The sequence below is a fragment of the Macaca mulatta genome, chromosome 3 (assembly GCF_049350105.2).
Source record: "Macaca mulatta isolate MMU2019108-1 chromosome 3, T2T-MMU8v2.0, whole genome shotgun sequence".
In the NCBI taxonomy this organism is placed as follows: Eukaryota; Metazoa; Chordata; class Mammalia; order Primates; family Cercopithecidae; genus Macaca; species Macaca mulatta.
Genome location: NC_133408.1, coordinates 169,110,584 through 169,137,316, shown reverse-complemented (window position 1 = coordinate 169,137,316; position 26,733 = coordinate 169,110,584). Strand labels below are relative to the sequence as shown.

The 26,733-nt window shown below is 41.7% G+C and overlaps 1 protein-coding gene, 1 long non-coding RNA gene and 2 pseudogenes across 3 annotated transcripts in view; all 4 read right to left on the bottom strand.

The window, feature by feature from the left end:
* Positions 1-632: 632 nt before the first annotated feature.
* Positions 633-26,733, bottom strand: part of STRIP2 (striatin interacting protein 2) — a 58,354-nt gene continuing 32,253 nt past the window's right edge. The window contains exons 17-22 of one of the 2 annotated variants that reach the window (XR_013415526.1): positions 24,568-24,668; positions 20,986-21,052; positions 8,339-8,443; positions 6,238-6,442; positions 2,176-3,727; positions 633-1,861 (exon numbers count right to left, since the gene is read on the bottom strand). Coding sequence is in view for 1 of the 2 variants with exons in the window: in XM_015134891.3 (XP_014990377.1) it covers positions 3,477-3,727; positions 6,238-6,442; positions 8,339-8,443; positions 20,986-21,052; positions 24,568-24,668 (729 nt within the window). In the remaining variant the exon portion in view is untranslated. Of the gene's footprint in view, positions 3,728-6,237; positions 6,443-8,338; positions 8,444-20,985; positions 21,053-24,567; positions 24,669-26,733 lie in introns of both variants that reach the window. The other variant, XM_015134891.3, reaches the window with a different exon arrangement.
* Positions 4,642-4,794, bottom strand: LOC114677299 (U1 spliceosomal RNA; annotated as a pseudogene).
* LOC144339930 (uncharacterized) lies at positions 11,507-14,565 on the bottom strand. The gene is made up of 2 exons (XR_013415531.1): positions 12,935-14,565; positions 11,507-11,862 (listed from the first exon to the last, which is right to left on the bottom strand). It is a non-coding gene; the product is annotated as an uncharacterized LOC144339930 (long non-coding RNA).
* LOC144340096 (small nuclear ribonucleoprotein G pseudogene) lies at positions 15,624-15,812 on the bottom strand (annotated as a pseudogene).

Below are 26,733 nucleotides of genomic sequence, written 5' to 3'. Positions count from 1 at the left end.
AGACAGCGCCACTGCAATCTAGCCTGGGCGACAGAGTGAGACTCTGTCTCAAAAAAAAAAAGAAAAAAAAAGAAAAAAAAAAAAGATGACTGTGGAGCAGAGCCAAGCCAAGCAAGCCAAGCTGAGTCGAGCAGAGCTGCGGCTGACTCCCAGACCCATGAACAAGAAACATTTGTCAAAAGTCACTAAGATCTGGAGTTATTGCTTGTCATAGTCTATCCTCAGGGAACACTCTGGGGGTAAAATAATATTTTATATACTAACTTTATTATATCCTTCTTTATTTTTGAGATAGAGTTTCATTCTTGTTGCCCAGGCTGGAGTGCAGTGGCGCGATCTTGGCTCACTGCAAACTCCGCCTCCTGGATTGAAGCAGTTCTCCTGTCTCAGCCTCCCAGTAGCTGGGATTACAGGCATGCGCCACCACGCCTGGCTAATTTTGTATTTTTAGTAGAGACGGGGTTTCACCACATTGGTCAGGCTGGTCTCGAACTCCTGACCTCAGGTGATCCACCCGCCTTGGCCTCCCAGAGTGCTGGGATTACAGGCATGAGCCATTGCGCCTGGCCTATATCCTTCCTTTCTATATCTGACTTTGAGGTTCTCTTGTGTTGAAGAATTTAAACACCAAATTTCTAATTCCAGTTCATTTTATTTTTATTAAAGTGCTTCAGTAGATGAACAGTGTTATCAACAATCAACCCAAACTTTACTGAAATATTCACAAATAAAAATCCTCTATAAGTCATTCAAATAATGTTTCTCTATGTAGTAAAAGTAATCACCATTGGAGACCGGTGAATTTGAATTTATTCCTAACCACATACATGGATTCTTAAATAGGGAGATTCAGCCTGGTTACCTTAATATATGGGGCTGGCTGTCAATACCTGAAAGCTAGTCCCAGCAAATCTGTGAAAAAATGATGTGATTGAGAACTAATCATTTATCCTTAATGCTTCAGTTTCTCCATCTGCACTGAGAAGTAACCTTCCCTTAGAGAAGAGTTGTAAATAAATACAAAATGTTAAAGCTTAGCACACTTCTGTGCCTCAAAAAGCATTCATGTACATGCTTTTAAAAGGGCAACTTCTTTGTTCTTGACATAAATTGAATACTATCTGGCTTTAAAAGAAATTGATGGATGATTACTCTTTCCTTGAAAATTATCTTTTTACTCAAATCATATTAAAATCATACTAGTCTGACTGTAGATTAATTTACAGGAGTCATGCTCAGTAAATTATTTTGGTTGCAATAAGGACTATTCTCCTACTTAGGTAAAATTTACAAATTATTTAAAAAAGTTTCATCCATTACTTACATTCTCCAAGACCTATCCATAAAGACAGAAATCCTGGTACTTTAAAGCACAAAGAAGTAAAATCCAAAATTTACCTACTAGATTTTGGTATCGCTCCCTTGGATACTGTCAAGTATTTTATTCATGTCCTCCAAATTATACTGTGGTTGACAAGGGGCAGAGTAAATAAACAAATTTTGACTAGATCTCCCAGCATAAAGTGACCTGGTGCCATCACAAAAAGATTCAGTAGTGACTAAGTTGGGGGAGAGGGGCAACATTTATAGTAAAAAAGCTTGAAGAGGCTGGGCGCGGTGGCTCAAGCCTGTAATCCCAGCACTTTGGGAGGCCGAGACGGGCGGATCACGAGGTCAGGAGATCGAGACCATCGTGGCTAACACGTGAAACCCCGTCTCTACTAAAAAAAATACAAAAATTAGCCGGGAGCGGTGGCGGACGCCTGTAGTCCCAGCTACTCGGGAGGCTGAGGCAGAAGAATGGCGTGAACCCAGGAGGCGGAGCTTGCAGTGAGCTGAGATCCGGCCACTGCACTCCAGCCTGGGGGACAGAGCGAGACTCCGTCTCAAAAAAAAAAAAAAAAAAAAAAAGCTTGAAGAGGCCGGGCACGGTGGCTCACGCCTGTAATCCCAGCACTCTGGGAGGCTGAGGCGGGCGGATCACCTGGGGTCAGGAGTTTGAGATCAGCCTGGCTAACATGGTGAAACCCTGTTTCTACTAAAAATACAAAAACTTAGCAGGCATGGTGGTGCGTGCCTGTAATCCCAGCTCCTTGGGAGGCTGAGGCAGGAGAATCACTTCAACCCGGGAGGCGGAGGTTGCAGTGAGCCGAGATTGTGCCATTGCACTCCAGCTTGGGCAACAAGAGCAGAAACTCAGTCTCAAAAAAACAAAAAAACAAAACAAAACAAAAACCCACAAAAATCAAAAACAAAAACATATGATCCTAACTAAATCAGAAACTTTTTAAAAAACTTTGTTTGTCTTGAGAAGTATGTGATTTTGCTATAAAAGAGAAATATAAAGAGGCTGGTATATCAATTCTTACATTTTCAATGAAACGTGCAATACTTTTAGGTAGAAACAGTATTGCTAAATCTCCACATGACACTTTGAAACTGTTAGCAATAAAAGGGAAAAAAATCATTAATCAACATTGGAGAAAAAGAAAAATGGTAAGCTGTGATGCTCTTACTGTTCTTTTCAATTAGAAAAATATATTGATCATGAGCACAAGTGGACATACCATCTGAATAAATAAAGCCTCCTGTAGTTAACTTGTCATTTAAAAAATGAATTGGATGAAAAGGATAATTTTCTGCAGTGTGCTCAGCCATTTTAAGACTGGAGTCATTTAAGAAAAATACGAAACATCCTTAGAAAGGACCTGAATATTTCATATTGGTTGTGGCTCTTTAAAAATGGCAGAGCATTCCATGCCCTATACAGAGTACACAAGGAAATAATTTTCACATTGAATATAGATCTCTTACAGAATGAGGAAAAAAACACTTTACACAACACCCTTTTCTATAACATGCAGTATTGAGGGAATAGTAAATCATCATCCTTCACAAAGAAGGTGCAGGTGCTCTAAAATAATCTTAGAGTTAATGATTTTAGAAAGAGGCTGTCCAAATTTGAAATTTAAAATGCAAACTTAATTTCAAAGTTGGTTTTTCCAAATCTCTGATAAGTCCTAGGAATCCAGGGTGAGCAAAAAGAAAACTTTCTCCTTATTTTATGACTTGTACCTCCCACTATCTGTGATGAATGCCATGGGTCAAATGCTGTAACAAATTTCCTCTTTTAGAGCCAGCAAAGGCTAGCCTGGTTCTAGCCAAGACTAAAGCAGGAAGAGGTCCTACCAAAGAGCTTGTCTAGGACTGATCCACCAAAAGATTTCCTAGGCCAACTGGGCACCCAACTGACCCCAGGGCAAGTTGATCATTTTGTTGTGATTCAGGATCCCACCCTTGCACCATCTCTAGGACCAAGAGCCCCCAGAAGAGCCCTGAACAATACTGGATGTTCTTAGGCTGATCTTCCTGTGGCAAGCACTCCTAGAACTGGTAACAAAGTCTGTATGGAAAGGGTAGGCAGAGCACCATTTATTGGAGCTGACCTCCATCTATTGATGCTTGTTGACAAGAACTTAGTGATTCTGGAGAAGCTCCTCCCAACAGATGGGCTGTGAAAACACCTCTCTCTCGAGCCAGAGCTCATATGAATAGTGGAAATCTTCAGGCAGATCCAACCTCTGCCCCAGCACACTCTGCAAGCAGTTATCCACAGGTGAAAATTCAGAGTCCTGGGGTCTGTCATACCGACGGCTGTTAAAAGCCTCAATGTTGGCCCTCAAGGTACATTCTTCTGCTTGGAAGTCCCATGGCCTGGCATCGATGTCTGTGTTGGAAAGAGAGGAAGAAAAATACATTTAATGCAAGACACTGCTTGTCTTACCACAGATCATGGTTCCAAAAATGGAACTGCTCAGAAATTTTTGTGTGTGTGTGTGTGTGTGAAAACCAATGTACAAAGTAAGTATACAGCATGCTGACACTTAGGTTTAAAAAATACACATATGCCCACATGCATAAGCTTGTATATGCACAAATTACCTTTGGAAGGGTAGCCTAGAAAGTAGTAATAGTGGTTACCTATGAGAAAGGAAATGAGGGCCCAGAGGGAGGTGGACTTCTTCTATTATATTTCCTTTTCATTATTTCCCTTTCTTACTAGCTTTATGTATTACTAGTTATATGTATTATATTTCCCAAAAGGGTAATTAAATTCCTTTTATGCAGCTTTCCCTAGGGGATGAGAGTGCCATCTGAATGGAGTAGCCAGCTCTCAAGGAATGGGAAGGGGCAAGAGGGGTATAACATGGAGAATCAGAATGGACCAATTACTGAAGACTTTCCTGATTCTGTGGAATCTCCTCCAGCATGTGATAAATCTATATATCAGCTTATTTTAAGATGATGAGGTGACAGCTTCAATGAAGGTAAAAACAGAAAACAGATAATCTGTTTTGCTTCTATTCACTTAGACACTTATTTCAGGGCTAAAGATACAAATCTCCCAGATCTCTCATGTCCCACATGCAAGGGTTTATCATAAGGAAGTGTAGTGTGAGTTTGGGCTCATAATGGCAGCAACAACAGATGTGCCATTTGCAGGATAAAACATTTTCATGTTTGAAAAATGTACAATAATTTAATAGATAATTGTGCTTTATGTCTTATAGCAGAAGTTGCATCCTGGCTTGTTATGTGCCTATCATATGTTTCCTTTAGTTCTCTAAACCCTTTTTTAGTGAAAAGATAGTCCCTCACTACCACAAATTATGCAGTTGAGTTTCCCACATTTGGAGGAATAGCAGGGGTCAGCATATCTGGAGTAAAATGGATAAGCCTTGTCCTGCGAAAACCACCTTCATGATCATGGTATTTTCCCTGCCAGGTAAGTAAGTAGAGTTCTCTGAACTCTTTACTGCATCATCCTTTAAAATTCAAGCAGGTTACAAACCCAGCAAAGACAAGTCATTACCAAAAATTCTCAAATACAATTATGGAAATAATTGTCAAATACAAAACAATAAAAAAGCTCTCCAAAACAAATTTTTCCAAACTCTGATCAATCTTACAAGTTCTGGTAGTTCAACCATATCTTGCCTTCTGAGGTGAGGCAATGTACAGTTCCCAAGATTACCTAGAACATACTACAGCCAAAAAGGTTTAAACTGAATTCATCAAACCTTTAGATTTAACTTCAAGTTTACAGGTAATACCATAGATAGAGGAATAAAGTAGATACCACCACAAAGAAGAAAACAGAGAAATCCTTTTGCAGGACAACTGGCCTAGGTCTTCAATTAGTTAGCATTAATGGTGGGTGTGGGGAGACTGCTAGAGGCCAAGCACGGTGGCTTATGCCTGTAATCCCAGCACTTTGGGAGGCCAGGGCAGGAGGATCCCTTGAGTCCAGGAGTTCAAGACCAGCCTGGGCAACATAGGGAGAGACTCCATCTCTACAAAAAAAATTTAAAAATTAGCTGGGTGTGGTGGTGGTATGCATCTGTAGTCCCAGCTACTTGGCAGCTGGGAAGATCACTTGAGCCCAGGATGTCGGGGCTGCAGTGAGCCATTATCATGCCACTGCTTTCCAGCCTGGGTGACAGAGCAACCCTCTCTCTCAAAAAAAAAAAACAAAACCAGAAAACAAAAATAATTAACATATGTATAACAACCACATGTAACCTGTGGTCCTAGATTGGATTCTGACTTGGAAAAATCGCTATGAAGTACATTTTGGGACAACTAGAAAATTGTGAATATGAACTTCATTAGATGAAATGAAAATGTACTAACATGAAAAGGTAGAGATGATGTTAAAAGAGAAAATTACAAAATAGCATACATAACTTGCTTTCATTTTAATAAAATATGCATATATATGTATAGAAAAAGATCTGGAGGAATATACAATAAGATGTTAATGGTGGCAAATTCTGGATAGTACAAATACAGCATAAATATAATATAGTAAAATGTTTGTTTGCTTATATTTTCTATCTTTTTTTTCCTAACTGCTTTGTAATAATAACAAATTGTTTTAATTTAAAAAATCTTTTGGAGAAAGCTGTCATTTAAAAGAATGTTTTGGAAAGGCAATTATCTCTCCATTTACTTGTTTTATAAAATGGATTTTCATAATTTACATAGGACAAGGGTACATATTAGAATTTGAGGCATAACCTTAAAGTTTGGCGTATTAATGCCTGACCTATAATCACATACTTTTTCATCTAAAATATGTAACAATTCATGCCAAAAGAGGAGTGATAAATATTTATTTAGTTTTGTCTAAACCCCAGGAAACTCCAGGAAGTCAAGAGCTTTGGGAAGACTCACCATTCCCGTAAGCCCAGTCATCGTTCATGCGGTGACGCACTTTCTGGTAAATGGCTGACATGGTTTTCATGTTGCTTTTCCTCCATTGGCGCCCCAGGTACTTGGTCTGTATCTTTAGCAGCTTTAGGACATAAAGTTGCAGCATGGCCTGTTTGACCTTGAGGGCCCGCTTTAAGATTGGTGCCGATTTAAACACTACCAGCATCTGTTCATGGAAAGAGGGGTGGGATAAACATCTAACGTTTCTTGGAATTTCCACTTTACAGACAAATTAAACCAAACCTAGCTAGCCTCAGAAGTCCCTGGGGAGCTTTCAGGGATCTATGATCCAGGCTCTACCTAGATCTAATCTTCAAGAATATATAGGGGGGCTGGGCACGGTGGCTCATGTCTGTCATCCCAGCACTTTGGGAGGCTGAAGCCAGTGGATCACCCACCACCCTGGCCAACATGATGAAACCCCATCTCTACTAAAAATACAAAAATTAGCCAGGCGTGGTGGCATGGGCCTGTTATCCCAGCTACCAAGGAGGCTGAGGCACGTGAATTGCTTGAACCCAGGAGGCGGAGGTTGCAGTGAGCTGAGATCATGCCACTGTACTACAGTCTGGGTGACAGAGTGAGACTCCGTCTCAAAAAAATAAAATTATATATATATATATATATAGAGAGAGAGAGAGAGAGAGAGAACTATTCCATTCATATTTTATTATTCAAAGTTTTCAATATTCAAAGCATATGGTATAAAATGAAAAGAAAATTTTGTCAGCCACACATATCAATTCCACTGTCACAGTTTTTTATTTTCTGGAGATAATTCTATGTATGCATACATTACTTACATTTTTTTGTTTTGTTTTGAAGATGGAGTCTCACTCTGTTGCCCAGGCTGGAGTGCAGTGGTGCAATCTCGGTTCACTGCAACCTCCGCCTCCTGGGTTCAAGCGATTCTCCTGTCTCAGCCTCCCCCGAGTACAGGCGCCCGCCACCACACCCAGCTAATTTTAGTAGAGATGGGGTTTCATCATGTTGGTCAGGTTGGTCTCAAACTCCTGACCTCAAGTGATCCTTCCACAGTGCTGGGATTACAGGCATGGGCCATCACACCCAGCCTATTTCTGTTTTTTAACACAAATGGTAGCCAACTACATATCCTGCCACACTGTTCTTTACCTGTTTTTTTTTTATTGAATATATTTTGAAAATCATTCCATATCAGTATAGGACTGCCTCATTCTTTTACTTTTGTTGAATAGAGATGGGGTCTTACCATGTTGCCCAGGCTGGTCTCAAACTCTTGGGCTCAAGCCATCGTGCTGCCTCAGCCTCCCAAAGTGCTGGGATTACAGGCATGCACCTCTGAGCCTGGCTGCTCATTCTTTTTAATGATTGCATAACATTCTATTATAAGGACATACCATCATTTATTTAACCAGTTGGTCCCTGCTTAATGAGCATTTAGCTTGTTTCCAAGCTTTCATTATTATTATTATTTTTTTGAGACGGAGTCTCGCTCTGTCGCCCAGGCAGGAGTGCAGTGGCATGATCTCAGCTCACTGCAACCTCTGCCTCCCAGGTTCAAGTGATTCTCCTGCCTCAGCCTCCTGAGTAGCTGGAATTACAGGTGCCTGCCACCATTCCTGGCTTTTTGTATTTTTAGTAGAGATGGGGTTTCGCTATGTTGGTCAGGCTGGTCTCGAACTCCTGACCTTGTTATCTGCCTGTCTCTTCCTCCCAAAGTGCTGGGATTACAGGCATGAGCCACCGCACCCAGCCAAGCTTTCATTATTATAAACAATGTTGCAATGATAAACCTTGCACTTGTATCATTTGGGAATGTGTGTAATCCAAACAACATTGCTAGTTTCCCTGCTAGAGTTGCCCTGAGGGAGGGTCTGAGATTGGGACCCCTGAAAAGAAATGGACTGATAGGTAATCATCTAATATAGAATAAGTGCCCAGAATTATAAGATGCTAAATCTCATGCAGCATTCAGTGTCTATATATGGAGATCACAAACCAGGCAGCACACAAAAATTTACTAGTGATCTTTTAAAAATTCAGTCAGATGGACAACTCCATGATGTAAAACCACACTCACCATGGTCCGGGAATGTTTCCATTTGGTCAGTTTATTGAGCAGCCTCAGGAGGTTGATGCAGGAAAAGAGGTTCCTCCAGCAGAACTGGCTGTTGTCTCCAGCTTCCTATAATAGGGAACATCCATCATTATTTTAATACCTACAAGGCTTTAATTCCCACAGAAGCCTGGAAGTCAATGTTGGTCAGTTTAGGTGAGGCCTTCCTGTATGAAATAATACCTCCTCACCTTCCTGTTTCTTAACACACTGAGGTCTCCAAAGCCCACAGTTTGAAAACCCCCTCAGCTGCCAATCCTGGAAGACTCTATCTACAGCATGTGTTGGTTAGACAGATGATACATGAACACAGGAACCTGATTCAAGCAAGTTTTCTTGTATAGCTTATTGCTCTAGGATCAGAAAAGAGATGAGAGGATTTTACCCCTATATACAAGTACTTTGCACTTATATAAACTATGTAATTGTTAGGATTAGGTCTAATTCTTATAGATTTTAAACTATGTTGGATGGCTCTGATATCTATTATAATTGAATTTTTTTTTTAAATCAACCTCAACCCTCCTTTATCAAACTCAACCCTCCTTTATCAAACCATATTACAGTCAGATGCTTAATTCTTCAGCATGGAAGGAAAAATGGCAGATGGTTTATTCTAATCAGGTATTTTTCTTATCTATTTTTTGATAGTTTGTGAACACCTAACCAGAGACAACAGATGGATGTCAGATTAAAAGCAGGTATCTACTCATAGAAACATTTTTCAGAAATAAAAATATGAGTCCTTATGTGAATTTGGGGCTTGCAAATACATACTGGTGTCAGAAGCTATATAAATCAATGAGCACACATGACAGCCAAACTAACATCTTGGAAATTCCTCACATCCACAATGTGATAGGAGAATGTAGGAGTAGACGACATGTAGAAGTGAGCTGCTGTCTGGTGAATGGAAAACTACCTCTTCCTCCCTCAAATTAATTTGAAGCAACACAGGCATATAGCTAATGTGGAATGAACATCTGAGGTTTTTGAGGGTATTAGGCTTTCCTAATACCTAATACCGAGAGCCAAAAAGTTTCAGGGAAATTTATTGTTTAGAAATATTATTTATAGGTCAGAAATATTATTTATAGGTCAGGTAATCCCAGCACTTTGGGAGGCCGAGGCAGGCAGATCGAGACCTGAGTTCAAGAGTTCGAGACCAGCTTGGCCAACATGGTGAAACTCCATTTCTACTAAAACAATAAAAAAAATAGCTGGGCATGGTGGCAGGCGCCTATAATCCCAGCTACTTGGGAGGCTGAGGCAGGAGAATCACTTGAACCCAGGAGGCAGAGGTTGCAGTGAGTCGAGACCGCGCCATTGCACTCCAGCCTGGGGAACAAGAGAGAAACTCCATCTCAACAGAAATATTATTTATAAATAATATTCTCCATCCTATAGTAAATGTTCAACATTGTCCCAGGAGAACCATCTGTCTGCTTCTAGGGAAAACTTCTATGGGACTTTCTGCTCTAGTGCATCAGCTAGTCTGGCCTGCCCCAAATAGACCAAGTTCTACAGACATTATATCTTGTGCAGTTAAGAGAGACAGGCAGACTTTCAATTTTTTTTTTTTTTTGGTGAGAGAGAGTTTTGCTTTTGTTGCCTAGACTGGAGTGCAATGGGGCAATCTCGGCTCACCGCAAACTCTGCCTCCCGGGTTCAAGTGAATCTCCTGCCTCAGCCTCCTGAGCAGCTGGGATTATAGGCATGCACCACCACGCCTAGCTAATTTTGTATTTTTGGTAGAGATGGTCAGGATCTCTATGGTCATGTTGGTCAGGATGGTCTCAAACTCTCAACCTCAGGTCATCCGCCTGCCTCAGCCTCTTAAAGTGCTGGGATTATAGGCGTGAGTACCGCACCCGGCCAGAGTTTTAAATTTTTAAGACACAAGGGAAACACAAAACATATGGGATAAGCAAGTGTATTTCTACTGTGAGCTTCCTTCATCCTGATTTTCAATACGGTAGAGGCATAAAAAGCCTTGCATTCCTCAGTATCTCAAAGAATAATATGGGAGAGAAGGCATCCCCTTGTAGAAGCAGCATTGGAATAGATACCAGAATACCTGGATTATGGCCTCATCCCTGACTGTATGATCTTAGGTAAATCATTTTCCTTGTTTCTTGTAGGAGGTTGAACTAGCTAATCTTTAAGATCACTTCAGCTCTGAGCATTCTATAATTCTGTGATTTACATGGACTTTCTCCAGTTGAAAAGAACTGCCTCATTCTTTTTAATGGTTACCTAATATTGTATTACAAGTATGTACCATAATTTATTTAACCAGTTGGCCCTATATTAGTAGGCATTTAGGTTATTACCAATCTTTCAATTTTTCTTTTTCTGAGACAGAGTCTGACACTGTTGCCCAGGCTTGAGTGTAGTGGTGTCATCTCGGCTCACTGCAACCTCTGCCCCCCCGGGGTTCAAGCAATTCTCCTGCCTCAGCCTCCCAAGTAGCTGGGACTACAGACGCCTGCCACCACGCTCAGCTAATTTTTCTATTTTTAGTAGAGATGGGGTTTTACCATGTTGGCCAGGCTGGTCTTGAACTCCTGACCTAGGGTGATCTGCCTGCCTTGGTCTCCCAAAGTGTTGAGATTACAGGCTTGAGCTATTGCGCCTGGTCTTTTTTTTTTTTTTTTTTTTTTTTTTGAGACAGAGTCTAGCTCTGTTTCCCAGGGTGGAATACAGTGGATCAATCTCGGCTCACTGCAACCTCCACTTTCTGGGTTCAAGCTGTTCTCCTGTCTCAACCTCCCAAGTAGCTGGGATTACAGGCACAGGCCACCACACCCATCTAATTTTTGTATTTTTAGTAGAGATGGAGTTTCTCCATGTTGGCCAAGCTGGTCTTGAACTCCTGGCCTCAACTGATCCACCCGCCTTGGCCTCCCAAAGTGCTGGGATTACAGGCGTGAGCTACCACACGCCTGGACCCCAATTGTTCATTATTATAAACAATGCTGCAATGAATAATCTTAGACTTATAACATTTGGCATTTGGGATATGTGACTGTAATCCAAACAACTTTGCTAACTTCCCTAGCAGAGATGCTCTGAGGGAGGGTCCATATTTAAATCCCAAAAAGAAATGGACTGGTGATTAATCAAGTAAAGTTTTCTTTCTTTGTTTTGAGTCGGACTCTTGCTGTGTCGCTCAGGCTGGAGGGCAGTGGCGCCACCTCAACTCACTACAACCTCCGCAACCCGGTTTAAGTGATTCTCGTGCCTCAGCCTCCTGAGTAGCTGGGATTATAGATGTGCACCACCACGCCCAGCTAATTTTTGTATTAGGAGAGATGGAGTTTCACCATGCTGGCCAGGCTGGTCTTGAACTCCTGGCCTTAAGTGATTCACCCGCCTCGGCCTCCCAAAGTGCTGGGATTATAGGCGTGAGCCACCGTGCCCCACCAAGCAGTTTTAAAAGTGAAGTTTTGGACTGGGTGCAGTGGCTAACGCTTGTAATTCCAGCACTTTGAGAGGCCAAGGCGGACGGATCACAAGGTCAGATAGAGACCATCCTGGCCAACGCAGTGAAACCCCACCTCTACCAAAAATACAAAAATTTGCAGGGCATGGTGGCGCACACCTATAGTCCCAGCTACTTGGGAGGCTGAGGCAGGAGAATCGCTTGAACCTGGGAGGCAGAGGTTGCAGTGAACCAAGATTGCGCCACTGCACTCCAGCCTGGTGACAGAGTGAGATGCCGTCTCAAAAAAAAAAAAAAAAGTGAAGTTTTGAGTAAGGGTAAGCCATTTGTGGCTGCTGCCTTTTCCTTGGGGCTCAGTCTCAAGAATTCCAGGAAAGGAACTCCAGTTCCCTCTTTGAAGATAGTCTCGGTTGCCCATGGCCTTGCTCTCCTTTCCTCCTCTTTTTTTCTTTTTTTTTTTTCTTTTTATTTTTTGAGACAGAGTCTCACTCTGTTGCCCAGGCTGGAGTGCAGTGGCGCTATCCTTGGCTCACTGCAACCTCCGTCTCCTGGGTTCAAGCTATTCTCCTGCATCAGCCCCTCAAGTAGCTAGGATTACAGGCACATGCCACCATGCCCAGCCAATTTTTCTATTTTTAGTACAGACAGGGTTTCACCATGTTGGCCAGGCTGGTCTCAAACTCCAGACTCTCAGGTGATCTGCCCACCTTGGCCTCCCAAAGTGCTGGGACTACAGGTGTGAGCCACTGCACCTGGCTGGGTCTTACTATTTTGCCCGGGCTGGGCTCAAACTCATCATCCTCCCACTTCAGCTTCCCAAGTAGCTGGGACTATAGGCATGTGCCAACTCTCTTTTCCCTCTGATACTACTTCCCCAGACAACTGTAAGTAGCTCTACTTCTCATATTAGATGCTGCCAGGAGCTGGCACTGAAAGCACACACACTGGTCAGTGGCTCTCTCAGGATGGCCACCAAACCCTAGCTTGTTTTGTCTCCCTTGCTTGCAGCAGGCTCTACCTGCAGCACTGCTCTAGCCTGTGCCTGTTCCAACCCAACAGATAACTTTTTCCCAACAGGTCTTTGGTTCCACAGTACCTGTTCACATTTGCCAAACTTGAGAGTTTTTCTTCATGTTTATATTCATTTAAGGCAGGTCACCTTTCTCTATTTTTTTTTTTCCAAGACCCAGCATATTAAAATGGAAGCCTCTATGAGGAGATATAATTTGTGAACAGCAGCACACGTCACATTCTCTTGTTCCTGGTACTTCATACTAGCCAAAGCAAGACCTTTACTTTCTTTGTATTAACTAAAGTTAAAAAAGAAAACATACCCACAACCTACTCTCACGAATATTTGTTTGCAGTATGCCTTAGGTCTAAAGATTCAGTTCAAGGACTACATCCCACCCTTTCAGAGTATCTCCAGGGCACTAAGAGGGCTGTATTCTCAAAGATCCATCCATCACCCAGGTGAGTGAGCCAAGCCAAATAAAATCTAGGCTATGCCAATTATGTAGCTAATTAATTCAGATGACTAAGGGAAGAATGGAGCATTTCTTCCTTTTGGATTGAGGAATCATATTGGTTAGAATGTGAGCACCAGAAGGAATGTAGTTGCTCTAGTCCCAATTCTGTCATCCACAGAAACAAAAACTGGGGCCCAGAAAGGGGAAGGGGCTTGCCCAAGGTCACATGTTAAGCACCCAATCACCAGTACTCAGTCATTTGAAGACTCTTTATTTACTGTTCACCTTCTAGCTGCACTTCTGGAATCCTGCACACAGAAGGCAATTCAGAGGAAATTTAGTTGGATCCCCTGCTTTCCGAGCTTCTTGAAGACTCAATGGTGGAAAAGCACATTCTTTGGTCCTACCATAATTCGTACTTCAAACCAGAAGAAAATAATCGTTCCCAGGAAAAACAAGAACAAAAAACAGTGAGGTTTCCTTCTTTAAATGGAAGCACTTGACTGAATCTAGTCAGCCTATGATCAGATTGAACTTTTAAAGAAGGGCTACTAAGGGTGAGATCTAATACTATATCTCAAACCTCCTCAACAGCTTACTGAAGTCCCTGTGTGACAAACGAGCTCTGCACTGATAAATCAAAATTATTAATATTAACTTGGTTATTTTATAATGAATGTAGGGGAATTTTATAGTCCAAGGAAAGTTGGATGCTTATCTAATGACTCAACCTTCCTTCCTTTATAGATGAAATTTCTATAGCCTACAGGAAACCTGCTCAAGATCCCTTATAGTTATAAGTGGCAAAGCCAGGTTTGTTTGTCTTTTCCATACTACCTAGTCTATTTCTCTGCTTTGTGCTTCAGGCTTTCCTGGCCATGTTAGCCCTGCATTTATTTGAAACTATTAAAAAAACTTATGCTGGCCAGGCATGGTGGCTCGCACCTGTAATCCCAGCACTTTGGGACGTCAAGGCAGGAGGATTGTTTGAGACCAGGGATTTGAAACAAGCCTGGGCAACATAGTGACACTCTGTTTCTACAAAAAATTTAAAAATTGCCTGGGCAATATAGTAAGACCTTGTCTCTACAAAAAATATAAAAAATTAGCCAGGCGTGGTGACATGTGCCTCTAGTCCCAGCTACTCGGGAGGCTGAGGTGGGAGGATCACTTGAGCCCGGAGGGTAGGTTGCAGTGAGCCAAGATCACACCACTGCACTCTAGCCTGGGTGACAGGGTGAGGCTCTGTCTTAAAAAAAAAAAAAAAAAAAAAAAAAAAGCTAGGTCTTAATACTTAACTGATGTCAAATTCATGGTAATAACTATGACTTGACAAATGATTCTTTTGATTCATTTATCTATTATGGTTCACATAACTGAAAATGAAATCCTATTTTTATTTTAAACTTTCTTTTTTTGACTATTACAAGTTTATCTAACAAATTTTTTTTTTTTGGAGACAGAGTGTCGCTCCTGTTGCCCAGGTTGGAATGCAATGGTGCGATCTCTGCTCACTACAACCTCTGCCTCCCAGGTTCAAGTGATTCTCCTGCCTCAGCCTCCCAAGTAACTGGGATTAGAGATGCCTGCCACCACACCCAGCTAATTTTCATATTTCGTAATTTTCCCAGCACTTTGGGAGGCCGAGGTGGGTGGATCACAAGGTCAGGAGTTCAAGACCAGCCTGGCCAACATGGTGAAACCCCATCTCTACTAAAAATACAAAAATTAGCCGGGTGTGGTGGCGAGTGCCTGTAATCCCAGTTACTTGGGAAGCTGAAGCAGGAGAATCGCTTGAACCCAGGAGGTGGAGGTTGCAGTGAGCCGAGACCGCGCCACTGCACTCCAGCCTGGCAACAGAGCGAGACTCCGTCTCAAAAAAAAAAAAAAAGTCCGATATAAAAATGTACATGGCCGGGCGCGGTGGCTCAAGCCTGTAATCCCAGCACTTTGGGAGGCCGAGACGGGCGGATCACGAGGTCAGGAGTTCGAGACCATCCTGGCTAACACGGTGAAACCCCGTCTCTACTAAAAAAATACAAAAAACTAGCCGGGCGAGGTGGCGGGCGCCTGTAGTCCCGGCTACTCGGGAGGCTGAGGCAGGAGAATGGCGTAAAAACCCGGCAGAGCTTGCAGTGAGCTGAGATCCGGCCACTGCACTCCAGTCTGGGCGACACAGCGAGACTCTGTCTCAAAAAAAAAAAAAAAAAAAAAAAATGTACATGATCTAATTTTTACATCATAGTAAAAAAGGCTCTTTGGAGAGGGGACATGGATTTCTATGCTGAACAGCCATCATTTATACTTGTTTCAAGGTTTCTAACATGATACTCTTTCATTGTATTACCACTATCCCAATATTGTTCTGTTGCCCACTGGTTGCCATCTCCACACACTCATCTATCACAAGATTCATAAAGGCATCAAATCCCCACAATATTCTTGGACGTCTGCCACCATTTAATTTCAATGATAACTTCTTGTCTATAAACTTTTTCAACACGGGAGGGTGAGTTTTGCTCATGGTGTCTACATGGGCTCATAGATGCCTTAAGATGGAATGCATGTCCTCTCTCTTGCTCCTGTGGTAGGCTCAGCAGTCTTGCATCTGGCATGACCCACCTCATTAGCCAATCAATTGTCGGCATTTTTTTTCTATTTTAGTCTTTTCTTTACCAACACTATTATAGAATAATTTTCTTATCATATGGGTTTTTGATAAATTACTGCTAGATTAAGGACATAGATCTGGATAGCTTAAAAGAGAGTAATGGTTCTCAAGTGAAATAAGTGGATAAGGAGGAAGGAGAAAAAAAAAATTCAAGATTGTTTGGGAAACTTTAACAAACTACAAGTGCTTCAGTAAGGGGCACTAACATACCTGGATATGTGAGTTTGAAAAATCATCCTGGAGATTCTAATCTCCCCAAGAACCCATTACAGAAATAGTGACCAACAGGAAAATTGATATAATGCTAAAAAATTTTTATCCATGGTCCTTTCTTTGCATAAATAACTCATGGAAAATGGATATATGCCTTATGGTACATTTACAGTATAACTCTGAAATACATGTATGTTTACTCATAAATGCATAGTTTTAAATAACATTGTAGGAATGTACACATAAGTATAGAAAGTAAAAAAGATATCAGTATAATACATATAAAAATATTTTCCATCCCCCAAAGCATTTCCTTGCACAGCCTACATTTCATACCACTGCTCTCAACAACCATTCAGATGCTAAGCATTGCAAAATACATGCTGAGTCCACATCCACTGCCTTCTCCAGCAATCTCCTTTCAAAGACCACACTTAACTTCCACATAACATACGTTCACCATCCTTCATTTAAGTTTGGAATTTTATTTCAATTTTTTCCTAGCTTAGTGGATTGAGTATGAATACCAACATTTGGAGATACACAAATTTTTAAACTTCCTGTACCAGGTGGGAGGGGAAACTACTCAGTATATTGGTGAGGATGGCCTATCTATAGCTAATTGTTTTGACAAAATGGGAATACTTCAGAAATTAATATGCCATTAGCTCTACTTTTATTTCATGTTCATCATGCTTTTTAGAGTTTCAAATAAAGTTGAATTGAATTCAGTTCAAATTCAGAAAAGTGAAAAAATATAAATCAAGACTACCTCAGCCCAGCAGTGGCTCAAGCCTATAATCCCAGCACTTTGGGAGGCCAAGGCAGGTAGATCATTTGTGGTCAGGAGTTCAAGACCAGCCTGGCCAACATGGTGAAACCCTGCCTCCACTAAAAAATACATAAATTAGCTGAGCAGCAATGGCACGCACACACCTGTAATCCCAGCTACTTGGGAGGTTGAGGCAGGAGAATCGCTTGAACCTGGGAGGCAGAGGCTGTGGTGAGCAGAGATTGTGCCACTGCACTCCAGCCTGGGTGACTGTCTCAAAAAAAAAAAAAAAAAAAAAGACTACTTCAGCCCAATAGTTCCACTTCTAGGAATCTAAAGGAAATAATCAAAGATTCACGTGCAGCTGGGCATAGTGGCTTACACCTGTAATCCCAGCACTTTGAGAGGCCAAGGCAGGAGGATCACCGAGCCCAAGAATTTGAGACCAGTCTGGGCAAAATAGGGAGATTCTGTCTCTAGGGAGATTGTATCTCTAAAAAAAATTTTTTTAAATTTAAAAATTAGCCAAGCATGGTGGCATGTGCCTGTAGTCCTAGCTACTTGGGTGGCTGAGGTGGAAGGATCATTTGACCCTGGGAGGTCAAGACTGCAGTGAGCTGTGATCACATTACTGCACTCCAGCCTGAGCAACTTCGAGACCCTGTCTCAAAAAAAAAAAAAAAAAAAAAAAAAAAAAGATTCGCATGTAAGGATGTTTGTTTTGGAGTTACACAAGGAAAACATAAATAAATGTCAACGACAGAGAAGAATCTTTTTTGAAACTAAATAGTGGAATATTATGTGTAACTATTAAAAATTATGTCCTGGGCCAGGTGTAGTGGCTCATGCCTGTAATCCCAGCACTCTGGGAGGCTCACAGTACAACAAAAAATTACTAAAAATACAAAAAATTAGCCAGGTGTAGTGGCATGTGCCTGTAATCCCAGCTACTCGGAAGGCTGAGGCAGAAGAATCGCATGAACCTGGGAGGCAGAGGTTGCAGTGAGCCAAGATGGCGCCACTGCACTCTAGCCTGGCCGACAGAGTGAGACTCCATCTCAAAAATGAATAAATAAAAATAAAAAATAAATAATAAAAAAAATCAAAACTATGTCCTCAGCTGGGCGTGGTGGCTGACACCTGTAATCCCAGCAATTTGGGAGGCCAAGGAGGGCAAATTGCTTGAGCCCAGGAGTTCAAGATCAGCTTGGGCAACACAAAGACCCCGTCTCTACAAAAAATACATAAATTAGCCTGGCATGGTGGCATGCCTGTGGTCCCAGCTACACCCAGCTACTTGGGAGGCTGAGGTGGGAGGATCACTTCAGTCCAGGAGCGTGAGGCTGCAGTGGGCTGTGCTTCAGGCCGAGTGCACTGCACTCCAGCTTGGGTGACAAAGCAAGACCTTGCCTTCAAAAAAGGAAGAAAAATATTGTCCTCTAGAATGTTTAATAAAATGATATTGTGAACATTTAAATTTTGCTGCCAAATGAAACATCTATGTATAAAGTCTTAGTTTTGTTAATGTGTTTATATATGAGTGAATATATATATATAATTGCAGCAAAATATTAACAGTGGCTATATGTAGGTGACATAAGAGTATTTTTCTTCCTCATACTTTTCTGTTTCTCCAATTTTCTGCAATACATATATTTATTTTAATATCAGAAAAAAAACTTAAAGAAAATCCTATAGCCATTCGTGGTGGCTCACGCCTGAAATCCCAGCACTTTGGGAGGCTGAGGCAGGTGGATCACCTGAGGCCAGGAGTTCGAGATCAGCCTGGCCAACATGATGAAATCCCATCTGTACTAAAAATACAAAAATTAGCTGGGCATGGTGGCACGTGCCTATAGTCCCTGCTACTCGGGAGGCTGAGGCAGGAAAATCACTTGGACTCAGGAGGTGGAGGTTGCAGTGAGCTGAGATCGCACCACTGCATTCCAGCCTGGGTGACAGAACAAGACTCTGTCTCAAAGAAAAGAAAAGAAAATCCTATATATTCAAATAGCCAGTACATTTTCTGTGCTTGCCATTTGTTAAGCCTGAAAAAAAGAGATATATCTTACTCATCTGAACACTAGTCTTTTTCTGAGCATAGAAGTCACAAGTTTAGATAAACCATACTGAGGACCTATGTGGAATAGACTCACCAGTTACTGCAGCCCATGACTGGGTTCATTCAAAATTCAAGCAAAACAAAAAGTCTGTGGTTACTAAATGGAACCACCAGGTGCCACTATTGCTTCACAGAAAGGAGTAAAATACTTAGCATGACTATTTTTTAGGAAGAATAAATATACGCTTTCACTCTGGGATAATACTAAAGTCTTCTTAGAAAACATAATAAATTATTATGTTCACTTCATTTCAATAATTTTATGCACATATCCCAAAGGTCAATTGGGAGAGATGTGAAATCGTGGTTCCTATCAATTCCTATATATGAACAAATGGGGTTGGAATTGAAAATAAAGAACACATTATAGGAAGAAATAAATTCAGGCCATAAAAGTTGACTTTATCTTCTGAAATGTCCTACTAATAGCAGAATTTTAATGCTACTGTGTACCACTGTTTCTGTGGAAAATGTATTCTTCATTCCAACTCTGAATGGCAGGGGATGCATGTCTTTCTACCCTGACTTCCACTTTCAACTGGTAGCTATTTAACTTCTCCATCTATAAAATAGTAATACAACCTCATAGAGTAGTTTTAATGATTGAATAGCTACATCTGTGTAGTGTGGGTAAAAAAATTTTTTTAATAAAAAATTTGATAAAAGACTGACTAGCATCATAAATAACATAAAGAAGGTTAGAAAATTTATTACTTCTCTGTAGGAATAAAAAGCTTCCAACTCCTTTGGCTGCTAAGGCCATGTCTAAATAAGACCAGGGAATCTCTCTATCCCAGTGGTAAAAAACGGTGCCAGGTTGGTGTTTCAGGACATGGGTCTTTTGACTCATGTCTAATTCAGGCTCTGTCACCTATGAGGAGTAAACCATGACAAGTCACTGGGCCTTCAGGTTTCTCATCTTCGAAATAAGGGGGATGGATCAAATGGCTCTTAAGCCCCCTCTTAAGTCCCCTCCAGCCAAGAATCCTATGGTTCTATAAAACTTGTACCACAGAGGTTGTCCTTCTATTTTTGCATAATATACTTTTCTGACTCAACATTTTGCAAGAATTACAATTGGAGGACAAAGGGTTGTAGTAACCATCGGTTACTACATCAGTTAAATGATTCAATCATTTAACATTTATCGAGCTCTTCAATGTACCAGACAAGGTGCTAGACTCTAAGGATATAAAAATGATGATACTATCTCTTCCTTCAAGGATTCTACAGTCAAATTGAGAAACAGACACAAATGCATAATTACAATGCAACAGGCTGGAGGTATGGATTGTGGCATATCTAAGGAGCTGTGGCAATACATGATGAGGTAGGTACCTCATCTTCAGTATGGCTGTTGTTCAGTCAGTTTCATGGAATTGAGAATAACTGTGAGTGACTTTTCTTTGCCTAGAGCTGTTTTCAAGATGAGAAACTTTCTGGGCAATCCTTTTGTGGCTATACAGACTTTTGCCTCCGAGAGACTTAGACAAGTATTTTCTCAGGTACACATTGCTAGGTTTATAACCTATATGAAAATAAGAAGTGAACTCCCTGTAGCACAGCAGAAAGAAGACAGATAATTATTTGAGCTAGACCAGAAGAGATTCTCCTGCATTTAGCATAGATATTCACACTCAATTTCAGTCCCATTATGTTTCTAAATTCCCTCTCCTCCTTGGTGTTCTTCACTGGCTGTTTCCTCTTCTCTGAAAAATGCTAGGCTAAGCTTTTCCAGATCTTTCTCAACTGGGTCAGCAACTCTAAACCCCTGCTGCATCTGTGCTCTTGCCAATATACCTTCATTGATCTAAGACTCTCAAACCAGGGCATTAAGGGGTTGGAGAAGAAATGAAAGAGCAAATGCCAACCTGTACCACCTAGCAATTTCAAAGGCTACCAAATCCCCATCTGCTTACCAGACTTTCAGTAGTAAGCTCCGGCAAATCCTGGATGGTGCAGCAAGGGTAATCCAGGACTGAGATGCTGTAAGATGCAGAGATAAGGACAGGCTTTAGGTAAATGACAACAGCAGGAATTGGCTGTATCTGAAAAGGGCAGGAGTTATTTCTCTCCAGCAGCCCCTATCCAGTTCCCAAATTGCTTAGTGACCTCAGCTGAAACTGAGGGCTCTGGTGCCAGGCAACTCTAGCTCCAGTCTCCTTTCCTATCAGAGAGGAACCAATGAGTTCTTTGAGGCTGGCCCCCATCTGGTAGATGCAAAAAAGAGCAGAAAGAGAGCCTCTTTTCTTAGCACTCCTTGCTTCTTTAAAGGAATACGTAAACTTAAGTGCATTTGTGTTTCTGCATTTAACTGTATGTGTGAATATAACTGCTCCCACAGACGTGGTCCAAACCCATCCCACTGGATAACAATCTGAGGATGTGAGGATGAAATGATCCTCCTGTGTCTCTCACCAGATCTTTCTGAAAGCTGGGAGCTCTGGGGAATGATTACAGAAGCCACTCCTAAAGGAAGCTTGAGACAGGGGCAGCTTCCTATAGAAAGGCTAATCTAGGAACTCAAGAATGATAATAGCTGACAGTGGGGGACTGCAAGTTACAGCTCTGTGGTGAGCCCAGGGAAGCAGGCATGAGTTAGGAGGGGAAATAAGGCATTGCATTATGACAAGGACATAGTTACAAAATAAATGACAGCTCTCTCTTTCCTCTTCTCCCTTCTTCATTGACACAACACAGAATCTGGACTAGCTAATCTCTAATGCTCCTTCTGGTTCTGACATTCCATGAGGTTTTGAACACCAATCTATCTGAACTAGTGCAGTTGGAAATGAGTAAAGGATGTTGGTAAAGCAGTGGCTATAAAGACGAGTTCACACTGCTATAATGAACCTGTCTCTACATTTCAAAAGTCAAAATTTCTATACAAGCAAAAGGCAACAATTTATTTGGCCAGAAATGTTTACCTTTGTCCAAGAAACTCGGACAAAGATAACCTGGGGGACCAGGGTAGGAGAGAAGAAGAGTCAGCTTGGGACAGGACTGTGTCAAACTACCTGTAATGTTGTTCATCATCTTGATTTACTCTATCAGATTTTCCCAGGGTTGCCAGTTCTGTACTGCTCCATTAGGATGAACATTCTTGGCTGGCTCATTCACCTATCCACCCACCTCCTACTGACAAAGCCCTATGGCAAAGTAGGTGCTGGCGACCAGGAAATGGGGGTGGGAAATCAAAGATGGATTTGTTCCTTTCCCTTAGTGAACTGAAATCTAGCCTAAGGGGGCATAAAATTAATTTACAAGTATCTAGAACATCTAGATTGTAAGATCCATGAGAAAATTCTGCAATAATGAGTTGTGATCTCCAAGTTCTCAGAAATCATTCAAAAGTAAAACTTACAGTTCATGCATAAGAGGATCATCTTGTTCAGGCCAACCTTAGCAAAAGGTATAGTCTGTTGCTACCTCTCTTCCAACTCCAAATTGAACCAAATGGATATCTATTGAATTATCTGTCCCCCCCATTCTACGTCCATGGGTGCAGAAAGAACATTAAGTTTCTGTATACCACTCCCCTAGCCACAGTTGATTTAGGGGTGAACCTAGGGAATCTGGAATAGGGATTGGAGAGTCAATTCAGTCTCTGAGGTGGGGCATGTTCAGCTCATATAGACATATTTCACTATGCGTCCTGAGAAGCAAACAACGCAGTCTGATACATTTGTCAGTGAGAGAGGAAACTGGAGTGGAAATACAGAGGCCTGGTGTCTTACAGATAGAAGTGGAAGGCTTTCTGGGCTCCCCACACTACAGACCAACCCTGAGGTCCAGAGCTGCATTGCTGTCCTAGGTTCCTCAAGATGACACACGTCATTTCATTCTGACAAAGTCACTATTCTGCATGAGTCTAGTCCAGCTAGCTTTGGTTACTTATAACCCAGAGCGTTGACTGATACACAGAGGTGCCTGCTTGCAGCTCTGACCCTGATACAGCCTGACCTGTACTTCATTTTCCCTGGTAACTCAAGTAGCACATCTGAAGTGCCCATTTTAAAGGGGTTAGTGCACAGGTCTCCATATCATTAGGAAAAACCCATCCTCCAATGCTTACCCTCAAGGGACGGTGTTTAAAGCAATCTTGCATATGCTAATATTAACCAATGCTTACAACATTCTATGATACAGTCAGAAAAGGTATTCTTAAAGATGAAAATACTGTGGTTCAGAGAAACAGTGTCTTGCTTGAGATTACATAACTAGCAAGTGGCAGATCCAGGTCACGAATCCAGGTCTCATGACTTCAGGTTCCATAGGGGATGTGTGTGTGTGTTTTAAGCTACATATAAGTAGGCTCCCTCTCCATGGTGGAATTTCAGGCAGTACTGACAGACTAGTGTGGCAATATCTCTAGTCACCCCAACTATGAGATTAGCCCTCTTACTTCTACTTTAGGAATTTTGCCTCTGGTAAACTCTACTGATTAACATATTTCCAGTTCTTGTGAAAGTAGAATATTAAGGAACAAGGATCTATTCTGTAATCCCCAAGTCCCTGCTTGGCTGGACGAATGGAAAGCAATTTGTATTCACAGGGAAGCCTGTGTTCTGATCCTGTCTCTGATGCTTACTTCAGGGGTCTCACCAGCTTGTTAATTTTGTTAATATCTCTGAATTTGTTTCCTAATTGGCAAAATGAGAATAAAATGTATAACTCTTAGCATTGCTGAGGAGATTAAATAATGAATGCGAAATACCTTATTTTTTTAAACTACAAATTGACGTACCCCAGTAAATTCTATTACATACCTTCAGTTATAAATTTTGTATAATGCATTACAGTTTACGAAACAGCATAACTGTTCCAATTGCTCCAACTTATGATTTATACTAAAATAAGGCCTGGCCAGATAAGCAAGTTGTTTCACAAAAAACAACCCCTGGGGCCGGGCGCGGTGGCTCAAGCCTGTAATCCCAGCACTTTGGGAGGCCGAGACGGGCGGATCACGAGGTCAGGAGATCGAGACCATCCTGGCTAACACGGTGAAACCCCGTCTCTACTAAAATACAAAAAAAATTAGCCAGGCGAGGTGGCGGGCGCCTGTACTCCCAGCTACTCGGGAGGCTGAGGCAGGAGAATGGCGTGAACCCGGGAGGCGGGGCTTGCAGTGAGCTGAGATCCGGCCATTGCACTCCAGCCTGGGCAACAGAGCTAGACTCCGTCTCAAAAACAACAACAACAACAACAACAAAAAAAACAACCCCTGGATCCACCTGACAGAGCTAAAAATTCATCACTGCCACTTCATTTAAGTCATGACATTTTTCAGTGTTTAAAACTATTAAAATACAAATACCTCCCTAAAGAAGGCAAACCATACGTTCCATCAGCTAACACTTCAAGAAAATTAAATTTAACAGTGACAGCTCTAAGACAGGAGGGACTAGGGACACCAGGAAAACTGAAAGGCTCGGAGATGATGTAATTTTCTCAACCACCCCAAAATAGCCCCTTGAAATAAACCTGTCCAGAGTTCATACCTGTTTTTGGCAGTGATGTATGACAAGATATTTTGATTGAAGAACTTCAGGATCAAGGGGATGCAGTTGGCAAATACCAAATGTTGCGATACATATTCAAACTGAATTAAAAATCAAAGCAGAAAGGGCTGCTTATTTGGAGGAGAATGGAAAATATGTTTGAGAAAAAGAGGGGAAGTACAAATCTAATACTCATTCCTGAGAATATCTACTATCTACTATCCACTTGTGTTATCAGTCTTCCTGTCTGGGAAATGGGAAGAATCATCTTCACCCAGCCCATCCTACATGGAGGGGGATAATCTGCAGTATATGTCACAAGCACAAAATAAAGAAGCCAGAAAATAAAATCTCACTCCAAAACATAGAAAGAATTGCTGTGAGATTTGTTCCTAAGCCCAAAAGGAAGGGAAGGCTCCCTGAGGGAGTTGTTTTCCATGCCAAACCTCTGGCTCATAATGTTTCAACTGTGATTGATATAGCAGGGACAGCTGCAGCTTACTCCTGGCATCACTCAGTCAGGATGGTGACAGCACATAATAACCAAATGGACCACTGGGCTCCAGCTCCAGTATGTCTGATATACCATATTATCCTTAGTATTTAGAATATCAGTAAGTATACTGGCTGCTTGGAGTATGGGGTGAGGGGGAAAAGAATATTAGTAAATATTTTAATGAATGAATGAACAAGAGCCCTTCAGCCAACAGATACTGCATTGAGAAGTCTAAGGTGTCTTTGATAGGCTAAATCCCAGAATGTGGAGACTCCATTCTGCTCTCCCAAATCCAGATGTGGTTTGTATACAGGACAACCTAGTGGGGCAAGTTGCCATAAGAGCAGTGTCATGGGGGTTATGTTACCCATGACACACTAAGGAGTGTCAAACACAGTTTATCTCCAGATCCAGAACCTAGTATTCTAGTATAGAAATGGGGTTGAGAAAGCAGAGAACTGTGATGTTTTAAATCCTCAGCTCTCTGATCGCCAACAAGTAGCCAAGCAGCAAGCTAAGCTGCCTTACGGCCCTGGGTATGTAGTTAGAGCAGTGGAGTCAGCTTATGCCAAGACCACTTCCCTCTTCTGTTCAATATTTTCTCCCTGGAAAGTTATTTATTTTATTCGTAAAATCCAGGGTATTTTCCAAAGCCTCAGACAAAAGAGCCAACACATATCCAGTATCATCTGATGGAAAACTTTTTTCAGTTTGAGATGTGCCTGTGGCCTTGTCAGGATTCACTGACACACACTGGCAAGGCCCATCAAGCCATCCACCTGTCTGGCTGTGAATCCACACGCTTCCCACCAAGAAAAGCAGAAGTAAACACACATCCACAGTTCTCTGTTCTCTTTCCACTAGAAACACTATCTCCTACCTACCCCTACTCCTCCCAGCCCTGCTGCTGCTCAGCAAACACTGGCAAAAGTGGGAGCACTCAGGGCAACCAAACACACCCAATGATGTCTTTGAATGCATGAAAGTGGAAATACTCTGGTTGATAAGGCCATGGACATAGACCCTGCAGAAGCCTCTCTGTACTCTGAGGACCTGCTTTTCTACCAGCAAGCTTGATTCTGACTTCATAGGAGGAAAATGGGGTAGAGCCTCTGGGCAAGAATGAGAAGCATTCCTCTTTTCTCCATGGTCTCCTCACAGACAGCATCCATTTGCTGTCCCCATCTTGTCCCTATATCTTGGCAATGCCCATGAAACCAAGTCCAATCTCCTTAGCATAGCAAACAATGTTTTATGGGAAAGCAGCTTCTTAACTTTTCTTAGCTTTGATTTCGTCATCTATAAAAGAGGTATTAAATAAGACTACTTCATAGGGTGGAGAGAATTAAATGAGGACCTAGACAAGCTTAACAGGGTGCTAGGCACAGGATAGGTGCTCAGTAATTGTGTGCTAGCATATAGATTATGATATGCTCCCTGCCGATTCCTCCAGCTTCATGTGTCACCAGACCACGCCCATCTTTTCCCACCCCAGGCAGAACTCCAGCAACATTTAATAACGGTTTTTAAAGGTACTTTGCTCTCTCTTCCCCCTCTGGAGTTTTGCATATCAGCTTTTTTGCTTGAAATGCCTCCTGTCCTCCTTCCCTAACAATTCCCATATCCTGGCTAACATCTGTTTTTTTAGGACTCAGGTTAGAAGTCATTTC